At 51.6% G+C, this 15,540-nt stretch overlaps 2 protein-coding genes across 7 annotated transcripts; one reads left to right on the top strand and one right to left on the bottom strand.

Moving 5' to 3' along the window:
• Positions 1–1,949: 1,949 nt before the first annotated feature.
• Nt5c (5', 3'-nucleotidase, cytosolic) lies at positions 1,950–3,407 on the top strand. 3 transcript variants are annotated; one of them, XM_075990065.1, is made up of 5 exons: positions 1,950–2,199; positions 2,432–2,532; positions 2,607–2,667; positions 2,870–2,984; positions 3,057–3,407. In XM_075990065.1, exons 1-5 carry the CDS (start codon positions 2,020–2,022, stop codon positions 3,269–3,271), a joined length of 672 nt encoding a protein of 223 aa, XP_075846180.1. In that variant the 5' UTR covers positions 1,950–2,019; the 3' UTR covers positions 3,272–3,407. The 3 variants fall into 3 exon arrangements, with proteins under 3 accessions (XP_075846180.1, XP_075846182.1, XP_075846181.1); XM_075990067.1 differs by having other exon boundaries at positions 3,037–3,407; XM_075990066.1 differs by having other exon boundaries at positions 1,952–2,199; positions 3,083–3,407.
• A 131-nt stretch (positions 3,408–3,538) lies between these two features.
• Positions 3,539–14,833, bottom strand: Armc7 (armadillo repeat containing 7). 4 transcript variants are annotated; one of them, XM_075990068.1, is made up of 3 exons: positions 14,383–14,833; positions 14,147–14,290; positions 3,539–5,298 (listed from the first exon to the last, which is right to left on the bottom strand). In XM_075990068.1, the coding sequence occupies exons 1-3, from the start codon at positions 14,471–14,473 to the stop codon at positions 4,937–4,939; spliced, it is 597 nt and encodes a 198-aa protein (XP_075846183.1). In that variant the 5' UTR covers positions 14,474–14,833; the 3' UTR covers positions 3,539–4,936. The 4 variants fall into 4 exon arrangements, with proteins under 4 accessions (XP_075846183.1, XP_075846186.1, XP_075846184.1 ...); XM_075990071.1 differs by having other exon boundaries at positions 5,015–5,298; positions 14,211–14,290; positions 14,383–14,730; XM_075990069.1 differs by lacking the exon at positions 3,539–5,298 and adding an exon at positions 5,305–5,523 and having other exon boundaries at positions 14,383–14,730.
• Positions 14,834–15,540: the final 707 nt, after the last annotated feature.

Raw genomic sequence — 15,540 nt, 5'->3', positions numbered from 1 at the left:
TGGAGAGATAGTTCAGCAGTAAAGACTGCTTGTTCCTGTGTCAGTGGCCCACTACTGTCTAGCTCCAAGGGGATCCGATGTTCTGACCTCCACAGGCACCTATGTATGTGGCCTGGACACACACAGAAAAATCTCCTTTGAAAAAGCATGGGTCATTGGAAAGCATTTTGCATTAATGTTAAATTGACAGCTGTATGTAGTCCAGGGTCATCCCAGTGTCCTGAAACAGGCTAGCCTTCTAAATAGGAATGTTTTTACTGGCCCGAGTCTCTACCACAAATCTTAGAGAAGGGAACCTCTACCCATCTTTTTCAGCTTTTTCTTTTTCTTTTTTTTTTTTTTTTAAGATTTACTATGTATACAATGTATGTAGGCCAGAAGGGGGCATCAGATCTCATTATAGATGGTTGTGGGCTACCATGTAGTTGCTGGGAATTGAACTCAGGACCTCTGGAAGAGCAGCCAGTGCTCTTAACCTCTGAGCCATTTGTCCAGTCCTGTCTTATTACTGGTGTTTGAAGGGAGTGGCTGGCTGTTCTGCCAGTCTCAGCATTGTGGGAACATAGTGGACTGGAAACTTGCAGGGGGTTCAGCACCCTAAGTTAGGAAAGAGTCTGTGAAGTCATATGAACATTCTTTTCTCAGCACACAGCAGCTCACAACTGAAGCCTGCTGGCCTCTGCAGGCACTGCACACACGTGATGTACATACACACATGTACATACATGTGGGCAGAACACTCAATAAAATCTTGTTTAAAATGTGGAATAGATCGTGCATGCATTTAATCTGAGCACTTGAGAGGTGGAGGCAGGAACATCCGGAGTTCAAGATTAGCCTTAGGTATGTGGTGATACACAGATTAATGGAGATGGTTTAAATTAATATGTAAGAGTCAGCCAATAAGAAGCTAGAGCTAATGGGCCAAGCAGTGATTTAAATAATATGGTTTCTCTGTGATTATTTCGGGTCTAAGCTAGCTGGGCGACCAGGAGCCAAACAAGTAGCCATTCCCTCAACAGGTACATAGTGAATTTGAGGCAAACCTGGGTGCATAAAACACTGTCACAAAAGACGGGAAAGGGATCCAGGAGGTGTTGAAGTCCACAGTGAATATGGTAAAAATACATTGTATACATGTACAGAATTCTAAAGTTTTGTTTTGCTTTTTGAGAGGGTTTCTCTATGTAGCCCTGGCTGTCCTGGAACTCACTTCTATAGACCAGGCTGGCCTCGATCCGCCTGCCTCTGCCTCCGGAATGTTGGGATCAAAAACCGGTGCCACCACACTTGGCTAGTTTGCTGCTGTTTTAAACTTGCTCGAGACGTGGTTTCTTTGTAGCCTGTCCTGCCGGGCGGTGGTGGTGCACGCCTTTAATCCCAGCACTCGGGAGGCAGAGGCAGGCGGATCTTTGTGAGTTCGAGGCCAGCCCGGTCTACAAGAGCTAGTTCCATGACAGGCTCCGTAGCTACAGAGAAACCCTGTCTCGAAAAACCAAAAAAAAAAAAAAAAAAAAAAAAAAAAAAGGAAACGGCTTTTGATTATAGTGGAGACGTCGGTTGCACGGAAAAGGGCATGGACTTAGCCTGAAATCAACACTACTCTTTGAAACCAACTCTGCTTAGGACTCCGTCTCTTGCCAGCCCAGCTCATGCCCACAGTTGTCTTTAAATGGTCCTTTCTTGAACTGGGAGCCTCGTGATCTGGAAATTGGGGTCTCTGTGTGCTCCCTGCCCAACTCCACTCTGGACAAGCAAGGGAGAGGGCACGCACGCAGCATGTGGAGCGGGTCCCACATTGCAAGGGTATTTCGGATCTCAGGGAGGTCTGGGTTGAGGAATACTGAAATTACGTAGGGGAAGTGGCCTAGTAAGGGAGGCAGGATCACCCCGGGCACCTCGCAGCGTACTCTATGCAAATGAGCCGGCTCCGGCCCCGCCCCCGCCCCCGCAGCTTGTTTCCGGGACTGTCATCCTCTGTTGTAGCTGCGCTGCTCGGCGGGGACCCCGGGCGCGGCCATGGAGGCGCGGCGGCCGGTGCGCGTGCTGGTGGACATGGACGGCGTGCTGGCCGACTTCGAGTCTGGCCTGCTCCAGGGTTTCCGCCGTCGCTTCCCCGGGGAGCCGCACGTGCCGCTGGAGCAGCGCCGCGGCTTCCTCGCTAGCGAACAATATCGAGCCCTGCGGCCGGACCTGGCGGTAGGAGGCCCGGCGGAGAACCTCGCTTCCCCGCCCTAGGCAGGGCCACCCGAGTTCCATTCCAGGCACCCCAGCTTCTGAATCCACAGTTCACCCCCAACCAGAAAGCTTGAGCGCGCCCATCCACCTCCAGCATTCTATCCCCAGCGTGGGCTCGGGCTGTTTATCGTGGGTCCTCTCTGGGGCTCCCCCTGCTGTAAGGCAGCAGCGGGACGAGATCTGTCTTTCTCAGGAGAAACTGGCCAGTGTGTATGAAGCTCCAGGCTTTTTCCTGAACTTGGAGCCCATCCCTGGGGCCGTAGACGCTTTGCGAGAGATGAACGACATGCAAGAGTAAGGAGGGTGGAGAGGGGGCGGCGGGAGGTCAGCCAGCTCCCCAGGCCTAACTGCCCCCTCTCTCTCTGCAGCACCGAGGTCTTCATCTGCTCCAGCCCACTGCGGAAGTACGACCACTGTGTGGGCGAGAAGGTGCCGGCGCCTGCGCAGATTTAACTTTCCAAATTTGTTTTTTAAAAATAAATCACAGAAAGTGGGGGCTGGGGAAAAGGGGTACCGCACTTTGGAGGGCTTAGTTTCACTTAAACCCAACGCCTCACTGACCCTGCATTTAAAGCCTAGCAAGCCCATTGACCAATCTGCCTTTTATCCCCCCCACCCCTTTCCCATACAGTACCGCTGGGTGGAGCAGAACCTGGGGCCTCAGTTTGTGGAGCGGATTATCCTGACTAGGGACAAGACAGTGGTCATGGGGGACCTACTCATTGACGACAAAGACACCATTCAAGGTTGGGCCAGTTAACCCTGATAACCTCCAGGCATCTGGCCTGCTGGGATTAGGGCAAATAACCGGATTACAGTTCCCAAACTGTCTTTCCTGCCCCAGGCCTGGAGAAGACCCCAAGCTGGGAGCACATCCTGTTCACCTGCTGCCACAATCGACACCTGGCCCTGCCCCCCACCAGGAGACGGCTGCTTTCCTGGAGTGACAACTGGAGGGGGATCATCGACAGCAAGCGAACTGGCCTGTGAAGGACCCTGGGATGGGTCAGCAGGAACCTGCACAGACAGGTGACTTCACGCAGGAAGCCACTGGAACCTTCGCTTGAACAAACTGCCATCTGGCCCTTCCCAAGATGGCTACACTCAGAAGGAGCAGGGCTGGCGCAGAAAATCAGTTAGGAGAATTTTAATAAAAATAAAAACCCAAAGCAAGGCATCTGTTCTTTGAAGACCTTCTCTTAGGAAAGGCCAGGGTCTGTGCTGGGCTGGGGTGGGGCAGAGAACCGCAACTCTGATAGTCTTCTTCCTCCCCTCCTGCAGCGGCCGCACCCACAGCCTCATTCCTATACCCTTGCAGATGGCCTTCCTGGAACACAGCTTTTCGTTTCCCATCTAAGGGGGACAGTGCTAGAGATCAGAAGCTCCCCCATTTCTCCTGAACCCCAACCTCTTATCAGGTCTAACCTCTTTTTGCTTCTTTCCCCTTTAGTTTCATTTTTTTTTCTTTTCGCTGGCATAGGAGGGAGGGAAACAGAATCTTGGCGTCCTTCAGACATTATTGGGACCCTGTTTTTTCCTTTTGGGACAGGATCTTACTCCATAGCCCAAGTTGCCCAAGTCCCCCAAGTTGTGGGGGCTGGTCTCAAACTCATGACTATCCTCCTGCCTCTGTTTCTCAAGTGATAGGATTACAGGTTTGAGCTGCTGTGCTCTCTGGGTCCTCCAGCTGCTGCTGGAGGTTGGTGGCTTCTGGGACAACGGCAGGTAGCGGATCTGGGTAGCGGACCTGGGTAGGCTCTCGTCCCGGCCTTGAAGGGTTCGTATGCAGGGCTCCCACCCCCAGCGTCAGAAGATCGGGTCACAGGCAGAGGGGGCAGAGCAGCTTTTTTGAAGGGACAGGGATGCCACAGTTGGCAGTTGGTACACGAGGGGTCCACAGCCTGGTCACAAGAGGAGCTGAAGTCACTCTTTCCATCTGTGTCGCAGGACCCTATGCAGGGCCTCTCTGAAGGGACACTTGGCTGTCCTGTCTGAAGGGACACTTCGCTGTCCTCTCTAAAGGGACACTTCGCTGTCTTGTCTTCATTATGCTCTTGACTCCTGGAGGGCCTTGCTCCTAATGTCCGATGGCCACCTGGTTAACAGTCACTGAGGTGTGACACCCAAAGGCAGAGACCTCATCTGTGTTCCTCACTTGGTGCTTAGCAAAAAGGCAGGGCTGTGTGGACAGTTGTTTCTGGGCGGCAGAGCTACCCAAGTCTGTCTGCTGTGCCTAAATGCCCAGCCTCAGTACTGGAGGGGTGTTACCCCACAGCACCCTCCCAGCGGATAAGGCCAGCTGATCTCTAGCCATCAAAGTTCCTCTGGGCACTCATGCTACTGGCCACACTCCCGAGTCCTGGTTCTAGCAGCTGTTCTTGAGCACCACTGTGCAAAGCTTGTATAGCAGCGTGTTGGCTGGGCCTGGGGCACCGAGCTGGTCTTCTGTTGGCACTGTTGGGAGCACCAGCCCATGAGAGTCACACCAGCTGTTTCTCTCCTCTAAGCACCTCAGGTCTGGCTCCTTCATTCCTCCCTACTGGTTTTCCTAGCATAAACACCCGTCATGCTCAGAGATCCTACCTTTCATACAGCCGAACAGGCATCCCGTGGGCAGGATGGACGGCTATTGGTCTCTGCTTCCTATGCCAGGACTGGTCTCAGGCAGAAAGTGGCAGAGCCCTGAGGTCTTCTTGGATCAGGGCTGCTGTGGGGCCTCGGTCTTTGGCAGTGGGATACCCAGGGCCGAATGGGCCTGCTGGCTCCGTGCCTCGGCCACCTGGCTTGGGGAGCAGAAGTCCTCCAGGAAGATCTGGGCCAGGTTCCGGAGCCGTATGTTGGCTGAGAGAGAAAAGCGCAGCATGCACTGGACCACAGGCAAGGAGATGAGCTCGGGATGGGAGCCCGTGCCGGGCGAGCTTAGGTACATGAGTGTGGTGACTGCAGATAACACCGTCTCCTCGTTGGGACTGGACAGGCAGTTGGTGATGAGCGGGATGCCTCCAGCCTGCAGAATGTGCTCCTTGTTCGCCTTGTCCGGGGACAGGTTGCAGAGGCCCCCTGGAGAAAGGCAAGGTTGAGCCCGGGTGCTGTGGTCCTGGCTCTCTCATCTCTCCTCCCAGCACCTCTGGCCAGTGAGCCTGGGGGAGTGCCCAGGCCTGGGGAAAGTTTGCCCATGGACAAGGACTGCAAGGTCACCGAAGCCCAGACTTCTCAAGACTTCAGAAATCCAGCCTGCTCTATCAGCCCTAAGTGAAGCAGACACAACACCATGCCTCGCAGTGACTAGAGAGGAGAGGAGGAAAGTTCAGAGTGAGAGACCAGTGACTCTGGATTTAAAAAAAAAAAAAAAAACTGTCAAGAGGGCTGGAGAGATGGCTCAGAGGTTAAGAGCACTGGCTGCTCTTCCAGAGGTCCTGAGTTCAATTCCCAGCAACCACATGGTGGCTCACAACCATCTGTACTGAGATCTGGCACCCTGCTCTGGCGTGCGAGCATACATCGAGGCAGAATGTTGTATACATAATAAGTAAATAAATCTTTAAAAAAAATAACTGTCAAGAGCAGGGAAGGACTGGGAGGAGAAACTGTGGCCAGCATGTAAAATAATAAACAAACAAACAAACAAACAAATAAATAAATAAAACTATCAAGAGATGGCTCAGAGGTTAAGAGTGTTGACAGCTCTTCCTAAGAACCCGTATTCAAAAAAAAAAAAAGACTGCAAAATCAATGGAGAAAAAAAAGAACCCGTGTTCAGTTCCCAGCACCCACATGGTGGCTCACAACCACCTGTGACCAATTCCAGGGGCTCCAATGCCCTCTTGTCTCTATAGACACCAGGCATGCATGTAGCACATGTACGTACACAGACAAAACACTGATATAAAAACAAGAACCAGGACCCCTTCTTCCATTCTCAGGGTAGGTCCCCTGACCTAATGACCTCTTGGCCGTGGAGACAGATGCTAATTTTTACAGAGAAACACTGCTTAGCTTTGGCTCCTCAGTGCCGGAAGATGGCTTCCTGTACGTGCTGACTCAGCTTCTGGCCATCAGGGCGCTAGGCCCCTCTGCCTAGCTGGCAGCATCTCTTGAAGATGAAGAGGAGGGTGAGGGCCCAGAGAATGGCTGAGAGCTTCTGAGACCACAAACTGGGCCGGGGCACCGAGATGGTCCCACATGACCCACCAGAGCCCCTGCCCAGTCCATGACCCTGAGTCTGCCCGCTGTGAAGGGCTACGGAGTTGGGCAATGGTGGCATACACTTTTAAGCCCAGCACTCTGACTCTGAGGCCAGCTACAGAGAGGGCTACATGGAGAAACCCTGTCTCAAACAAACTAACAGCCGCCCACCATACAAAAGAACCAAGCTGAGTTCGAGGTCAGGCTGGTCTACAGAATGAGTTCCAGGACAGCCGGAAGAAAAAAAAAAGGTGGAAGCAGCCTGTGTTCCCTGGAACTGGAGGACAGGCTCTGCCCGGGCTTCCCCTCTCCAGCCTTCTTGGGCTGGAGAGACCACACAGTCCTTAAGAGCACTGACTGCTCTTCCAGGGGACCCAGGTTCAATTCCCAGCACCCACATGGCAGTTCACAACTGTCTGTAACTCCAGGATCCAACACCCTCACACAGACTTACATGCAGGCAAAACACCAACGCACATAAAATAAAAATAAACTAAAAACAAAACAAAAAAAATAAAAAAAATGGACTGGAGAGAAAGTTCAACAGTTAAGACCACACACTGCTCTTGCTGAAGATCTGGGTTCAGTTCCCAGATCTTTTTTTTTTTTTTTAATATTTATTTATTTATTATGTATACAATGTTCTGTCTGCAGGCCAGAAGAGGGCACCAGACCTCATTACAGATGGTTGTGAGCCACCATGTGGTTGCTGGGAATTGAACTCAGGACCTTTGGAAGAGCAGGCAATGCTCTTAACCACTGAGCCATCTCTCCAGCCCCCAGTTCCCAGATCTTTATAAGCAGCTCACAACCACTTCTAACTCAGCCCCATATTGCCTGATTACCTGACGCCTTCTTCTGTGTCCACATGGACCCACCCCACCTTCACCCCTACCACACACATACACATACATGAAATAAAACCTTCTGAAGTCCTAAAGGTAAAGGAAAGCAATGCTGGAGTTGGGGAGATGGTACTTGTCACGCAGGATGAGCACCTGAGCACCCGCAGAAAAAGTCAGACATGATCATGTGGGTCTGTAACTCTTCATAGGGGCAGAGAGAGGAGAGAACAGGAGTTGTGTGTGTGTGTGTGTGTGTGTGTGTGTGTAGTGAGCTCCAGAGTCAGTGACAGCCACAGAGGAAGACCCTTAACCTCTGGCCTCCACACCCATGAACGCACACATAGAAAGAATTAATTAGTGTGTGTGTGTGTTTGTGTGCCAAGTGATAGAGTCTTACAGTATAGCTCTGGCTGGTCTAGAACTTGCTATGTAGACCAGGCTGGCATTGAACTCACAGAGACTCATCTTCCTTTGCCTCCCAAATGCTGGCATTAAAGTCCTGTGCCACCATGCCTCCCTACAACCCTCTACATTTTTTTTTTATTAAGAAACCAGATTTAGGATGGATCTTGTATGATCTCACTCATATAAAGTGCAAGACCAGGTAAAAGCAACCCATTGGAACAGAGGTCAGAGCTGCGCCTGCACGGGGCACATGGGGGAAACAAGCCACATCTCGACAGAGGAGCCGGTACATGTAGGGGCACATACCTTAATGAACTTAAGGATTAATTAAACTGCCTGCCACTCAGTGCATCTCACTGTACACTCTCCACACTGCACTTACAAGGCAGTTACGAAACAGAAAGGGGCGGGGCTGGGGTGTGGCTTGGTGGCGGAGTGCTCGCCTAGGTTCCTGGTTCATTCTCAGCACCATCAAAAAGAAAGATGAGAGAAAAGCAAGTCCTGACTAGCTGAATAATTTACTTTAGACAGACAAAGGCGGAAAAAAACAGCTCGAGGCAAGAGATGACAGCTCCGCTGGACACCAGTAACCATAGAAACCCAAGAGGCTGGAGAAGAAATCCCGAGGAGAACCTGAGATGGGAGGGCTGGACTGGGAGAAGCTGGTGGCCAGGAGTCACAGAGGAGGCACGGGTGCTGGGGGGAGGTGCTCTCAGGATTTTCCTGGGGATTTATTTATTTTTTTTATTTTTATTTTTTTTTGTTTTTCGAGACAGGGTTTCTCTGTGGCTTTGGAGCCTGTCCTGGAACTAGCTCTGTAGACCAGGCTGGTCTCGAACTCACAGAGATCCGCCTGCCTCTGCCTCCCGAGTGCTGGGATTAAAGGCGTGCGCCACCATCGCCCAGCTTTCCTGGGGATTTAAAGAGGTGACACAGACAAGGCTCCATCGGCACTGGGCACCTCCTGACTGGGTGAGCTCTCCCTGAGAAGGGCCAAGAGGTTCCTTCCACTTAAGACCTTGCCCACCTCAGGGCACAAGGCTGGCATAGCCGGTGAAGTAGGGTGAGGTGGCAAACACCCACAGTCCTTGCTACTAGGGCAGCTGAGGAAGGAGGATCACTCAAGCTCAGGAGCCCAGGGGAAGCCTGGACAACATAGTAAACCCTTCCTTCACTCAAAAAATATAAAACCGATCGTGGAAATACCGGTAAAGGTACTTGAGCCTGCCTGGTGGCCCAAGTCTAAGGACAGGAACCACAGAAAGATGGGACTGTGCATGCAAGCCACTGCACTCCGCCTGTACTTTTCTTGAAAAGAAAAGTTCTTTCCAATGACAAACACATCTAATTAAATCTAAAGAGAAACACACTGTTGCTTTCCAAAGACACTGTAGGCAGCCTTTGAGCACTACTACCACCTGGTGGCATCGTTATGCATTGCAAGATACAGGAAGGCAATTTAACCTGAATTCTCAGGTCATTTTTTTAGTGGGGCGGGGATGGGGGACAGGGGTTCTAGATAGTGTTTCTCTGTATGTAGCCCTGGCTGTCATGGAACTCTGTATATGTATACCAGGCTGGCCTCAAACTCTCAGAGATCCACCTACCTCCACCTCCAGAGTGCTGGGATTAAAGATGTGCGCCACCACCGCCTGGGTAGAGGCCACTTGTTGAATCTAGCTTTAAAACTGCCAAGTACCCGGTGCTGTCCTGAGAACCAATCGGTTTTCACAGAAGCAAGGTACTTATTACGTTGCTCTGTATCCACCGCTCTGGGATGAGAGAGATGCACAGGATGTTCTTAGCCGGGGCTGCAGCTCGGCTCTTTCGTTCATTAATGAGTATGTACAGGGGTCTAGCTTTGTAGCTGATGCCCCATAATTCATCCACAGTCGCAATCATGGGCAGCTTTTTTGTTTTGTTTTGTTTTTTCAGAAAGGGTTTTGCAGTGTAACCCTGGCTGTTCTGGATCTCACCCTGTAGACCAGGCTGGCCTTGAACTCAGAGATCTGCCTGCTTGTCTCCTGAGTCCTGGGATTAAAGGCGCACCCTGTTGCTGCCAGCACCTCTACCACTGCCCAGTGGCTGTTAGTTCCTCTGTGACTAAATGTAGCACCAGGTGCAGCAGTATGGTAGGCCTTCACACTAGCGCTTACTCCTAACTGTGGCAGAGGGGGCAGTGTCATAGCAACAAAAGCAGGGAAGATGAGGTCCTGGAGTTGAGCATGGGTTCTGCCCGCTGGGTCCCCTCTGCAGAGCTCAGATCCTCGAAGGCGAGGCTAACCCCGGCTCTAATGTCACAACTAGTGGGAGTCAGCCATGCGGAGGAGAGGTTTCCTGATCTGCGAGGAGGGTTTCGTCCCACTTGCTCGACGCAGGGCAATCCCACCTCACTCTTCCCTGGAACCGACAGCTGGACCTGGCTATGTTGACGAGGGGCTACTGTGGCGTTCGGGGCACTACCACAGCTGGCGGATAACTGCAACCCGTGGCACCCCCAGATCTCAGGCTCATGTTTCAGAGCCAGAGAGGACGACTCGGGGATCAGTTCTCGCCTACAGTGTGTGTCCTGGGGACTGAAAGGTAGCCAGACAGCAAACGCCTTTCCCCACGGGCCATCTCTCTGGTCCTTTCCACTTCCATTAAAAAGAAACACAGTATTCTGCCTGCATTTATTCCTGCAGGCCAGAAGAGGGCACCAGATCTCATTACAGATGGTTATGAGACATCATGTGGTTGCTGGGAATTGATCAGGGCCTTTGGAGCCAGTGCTCTTAACTACTGAGCCAGCTTTCCAGCCCCTCCACTTAAGTTTTAAACCTGGCCCCTTGTGAGTTCGAGACCAGCCTGGTCTACAAGAGCTAGTTCCAGGACAGGCTCCAAAACCACAGAGAAACCCTGTCTCGAAAAATAAACAAAACAAAACAAAACAAAACAAAACCTGGCCCTTAAACTTTACCGAATCTTTGAACCCAGTTTGTAAGGGAGATTCTTTATGCAATGAAACTTCAAAAACCATAAAATCATCTCACCCGCACCACATCTCGGATGTGTCCTGTTGTTCTTAAGCCCCCACCTCTGACGCCCACACTTTGACCACATTGTGGAAGATCTCATTTCTCCAAGGACACAGATGTATCTGGGAAGAGGTCAGTCAGGCCCCCAGCCCAAGTCCCACTGCAACAGGGTTCCACTGCAGCTCCTAGCTGCTGACAACAAGCATTATCTCCAGGGTGAGCGGCAACACCGGGAAGGAGAGCAGGCCCACACTGACCTCACCCCCCAACTGCATGCTAGTGCTGCAGGAGCAGACAGCTATGGCCCGGGAGCAAGGGCAGGGTACAACCAGCATGCTTGACGCTAGGCTTTCTCCACTTAACCCTGCCTAGGTATCCGCTGTGAGGCTGAGGATCCACATACCTACTGCCCCTGCTTTTCTAGAGGGCGAGAATCCCTGAGCAGAAGGGTGGTTCCCTGATGGGATATTGTTCCATCCTACCTGGGAGAAGAGAGAAGAGATTGTAGCTCGAAAGTGATCTGGATTCAGGTCCATGGGCAGAGGCCTAGGAGACCCTGTAGTGGCAGGCAAAGACCCTAACGAGTAGCTACTTACAATTTCCCTCTGACAGGTGACCGAGGGAAATGACACATGAGATGGTAACTGAATCCAAACCAGTCTGATCCCCCAGCCCAGCTCCTTCATATCAAAACTCACTGTTTGCCAACAGACAGATTTGGTTTGGGTTCTGCAAGACTTGGCCAAGGGCAATCTGACCTGTCTTGTCTCTTGCCTGGCTACTGCAGAACCAAACAGTCCCTCATGAGGCCTCTGTGTCAGTCATGTCTGGGACTACATCCTTTGAAGACTCTTTTCCAAATCTGCCTCTTGACTCTCCTTCCATCTTCCACCCCAGGCCAAAAGACCTGCACACCCTTGAACTGCAGAGATAAGCAGAGCCAGGCTTGCTTCCCAGGGAGATCACCTCCTTAGTGCCCCCATTAGGTCAGGGACAAAGACTAGACGCTCCGAGGTGGACACAGCGCTCTTGGCAGCAGGGCGGGGGTGTGGCAGGGCTCCCCTCTAGCGCCAGAGGTGATCCAAGGAAGGGAAATGACGAGTCACTGAATCTGTTTCTAGGTCCCACTGGGACTCTCCTTTTTAGCTGCATACGATAAATACAAGAGCAATCTAGTCTGCAGAGTCCCAGAGATTCAAGGCTGCGAGCTGGAGCCGCACCTGACACTAGAGACTTAGATCAGGGGAAGGTGGACAGGCATAAGAGAAGAGCTCGGAAAAAGAAACTGGCCACTGTCACCATTCCCAGGGCAACAGCAGTGGGGCAGAGGCACAAATGGAGGTACCTGGGAACACATTTAAAGATCAGTATGTTTGTAGGGTTTGTTGTTTCTGAAGACAAGGTCTCCCTATGTAGACCCTAGTTGGCCTCTGCCTCCAGAGCGCTGGTCAGCTGGGCATGGTATACACAGCTTTAGTCCCAGCCCTAAACATACACCTACCATCTGTTACTGTGTGTTTCTGTAAATCTTGAGTTCTCAGCACTGACCTTACAAAGCTGTTAAACTCTGACAAACACTGAGGATGTTCTATGTCCCACAGTACCAAACATTCAGCCAGGTTTGATTATGTTTTCACATAATGAAATGAACAAACAATCCATCTTACTAGTATGCAAACACTGTCTTTAATAAATAGCAAAATTATGTTTACCAAAGATCCCCCACCCCTTGGACCTCAAAGTTGTTATTTAGCTGAAAAATCACCCTAAATTCCTGATTCTTTTGCCTCCACCCACCCAAAATGCCAGAACTTTCTCTCTCTCTCCATATATATGTTTGTTTTTTTGAGGCAGGGTTTCTCTGTGCAGTTTTGGAACCTGTCCTGGAACTTGCTCTGTAGACCAGGCTGGCCTTGAACTCACAGAGATCCACCTGCCTCTGCCCCACGAGTACTGGGACTAAAGGCTTCAGAACTATATTTATGATTTGTTATAGTAATACAGTTCGAAGCCAGCCTGGTCTACTGAGTGATTCCAGGACAGTCAAAGCTGTTACACAAAGGAATCTTGCCTCAAAAATAAACAAACAAAAGTATGTGCTAAAAGAATTTTTATTTGTTCTTAATTCTAGACTTCTTCCCATGGCCTGGATCTAAAGTCCCTGTGTTATAACCGCTCTAACTCCACCCCATTCGACTCCTCACTTAAAGCAGCCCCAATACACCTGCTGCCCCCCCCCCCCAACACCTCCTTGCTTAGGGCCTTTGTCCACACTGCAAACCCAAGAAGGCCAAAGCTGAAGTTACGCCGCTTCCTATTGCTCCATCTGGCTTGTTTGTTCGCACCTATCTCCCCCTTCTAGAACACGAACTCCTTCAGGGCAAAGGCTTTTCCCCAAACTGTTCACCGTCTCTCCAGAACTGGGACCAGCACCTTCTTTATCTATCATTGGGCAGAGGAGATGGCTCAGTGGGTAAAAGAGCTGCCCTGCAAACCTGACAACCTAAGGTCCATACCAGGAACCTACATTAAAAAAATGTATAGATGCATCTGTAATCCCAGCACTCTTAGGAGAGACGAGAGGTTGAGACAGGAGGATCAGCTAGAAGCTCATGGGCCAGCTATAGATGCTGCTCCTCACAGAAGAAACAAGAGAGCCCACCTCAGCAAACCGGAAGCAGAGAACTAGTAACTATCATTCGTTCATTCATTCAGACACAGAATCTTACTATGTGACCCTAGATGACCTAGAATTTAATAGGCAGACTAGGGTGGCCTTGAACTCATAGACATCCACCTACCTCTGTCTTCTGGGATAAAAGGCACGTGCCACCATACCCAGTGGAAACTGACTTTTGAAAAACTTTCCTGACTTTCATGCATTCGCTGTGGTGTACATACCCATACTTACACACACACACACACACACACACACACACACACACAAAGTTAAAAACAAATCTACCATGAATACATGAATAATTCAAACGGTCTTACAATCATCTAACCCCAGGGGTCCTAGGCTATAAATTCCACGTCACCTTTGCATCTCTCGATATGCAAGAGCAAGCTCCAAACGCCTTCCAAAGCAGTTTCAACTCGCTTCCTTGCTCATTACCTCTTTTCTAAGAGGAAGCAAAGGCACAAAGAGCTGGCAGTGACTCCCAGACCTGTTACGGACTAGCTGTGACCCGGACAATGTATGGAGGAGGCAGTGGCACACATATCTGGGAGGTCTGCCCTGGCAGATGAGATTCCTAGCCTAAGGACTAACTTGTTTCGTGACAGTGACTTATTCTATATCCCAGGCTGGCCTCCGAGTCACAGCAATGCTCCTGCCTCAGCCTCTCATACTGCTGGGTTTACAGGTGAGTGCCATCACGCCTGGCTGAAGGACTCACTTCTAAGTCTCTGATGTCGCTCTAGCCCGTATCTAGGGGCCGGCCTAACCCTTACCAATAGCAAATTTCACTAGCGTTTCGTTCTCTTCTGACAGCGAATCGAGGAATAGGTCTAGGACTTGCAGCTGCCGCAGATACTCGTAGTTGCCCGGGTCATAGGCGAAGTTAGCGAGGTTGGCAAGGACTTGTTCCTTGGCATCTGCAATGGGAAAGCGGTCCCGGGGTTGGGCCCGTGCGGCTGCTGCCATAGGAGCCCTGCCCGGTCCCTCGCGCCCACCCCACACCTCTCACCTTGGCTCTCGGTCTCCTGGAACTCATTGACCAGCGCCTGCAGGTACCCTAGCCGCCCGACGTGGGGGTCTACCTTGGGTTTCTGTGCCATGGCTGGAGCGGCGAAGGAGCCGGGAGGACGGGTGGGAAGGAAGAGGCCACAAGGTCGCGCAAAACCCTCGCCTGGACCCTGATCTGTCCCGGGAGGCGACAGAGCGGCAGGCAAACCCGGCCCGGTCCTGGGTTTGAATCTGCAGGGATTTGCAGCTGGAGATGGGATCTGGGGATGGGTAGGGATCTCAGGATCCTGGCAGAGCCGGGTAAGGATTGGATACCAGAGGCACACCCCTCACTTCGCTCTCCACACGGCTTCCGTGCTCAGGGCGGAAATCGCTCTAGTCCCGCCCCAGGGAGCGGAAGGGGCAGGACCAGAAAGGATTGGGCGTGGTTATTAAGCGCCTGCTGGGCTTCCCCGGCGATTTCGCGAGCTCTAGGCTTTAGGCGTCAGCAGCGCAGCCGCGGGTTTGCGGAAAGGGAGGGAGGAGGGAAGGCGGGGAGGCGGGAAGGCAGGCGGGGAGGCGGGAAGGGAAGGAAGGGAGGGAAAGATGGATGGAACTGACTGACTGAAGGACTTTATGGTTATCTAGGCATGGTGGTACTTTAACCCCAGCACTCGGAGGAAGAGGCTGGAGGACCTCTATGAATTTGAGAACAGCCAGAGTTCAAGGCAAGCCAGGGCTACATGGCAAGACCCTGCCTACAAACCAAAACACTCCCCAAACCAAAACAAGATCTAAGGGTCCCAAGGAGCATCAGGGAGGGAGGCAGCTTTGCCATGCTGTTGCCATGGAGGTGGAGGATGCAGGCAGAAAGATTTTTTTAGGGCAAGGGTCAGGGGTCAGGTACTTAGTTCTGTTTGGTACCAGGATCCTGGGTTATAGCAGAATGGGTTATGTACTTTACCTTTTCTTGGCCCCCACGTCTAGGGTTCAAGGCTGTGGTTAATCCCTGCCCAGTACCAACCTGGGACAAGAGTTTTGCCCTGGTCTGGGTGCTTAAGTACTGAAGCTGCCCCGTGAGAACTCTGGGCCCATTGGTTTTTGTGGAGCCTGTCTAGCCTGGGGAAATACATCTCAGCTCAAGATGGCCAGGAGTCTCCTCGGTGTCTGATTAGAAAGA

The sequence above is a fragment of the Microtus pennsylvanicus genome, chromosome 11, assembly GCF_037038515.1.
Source record: "Microtus pennsylvanicus isolate mMicPen1 chromosome 11, mMicPen1.hap1, whole genome shotgun sequence".
In the NCBI taxonomy this organism is placed as follows: Eukaryota; Metazoa; Chordata; class Mammalia; order Rodentia; family Cricetidae; genus Microtus; species Microtus pennsylvanicus.
This window is presented reverse-complemented; position numbering and strand designations above follow the sequence as displayed.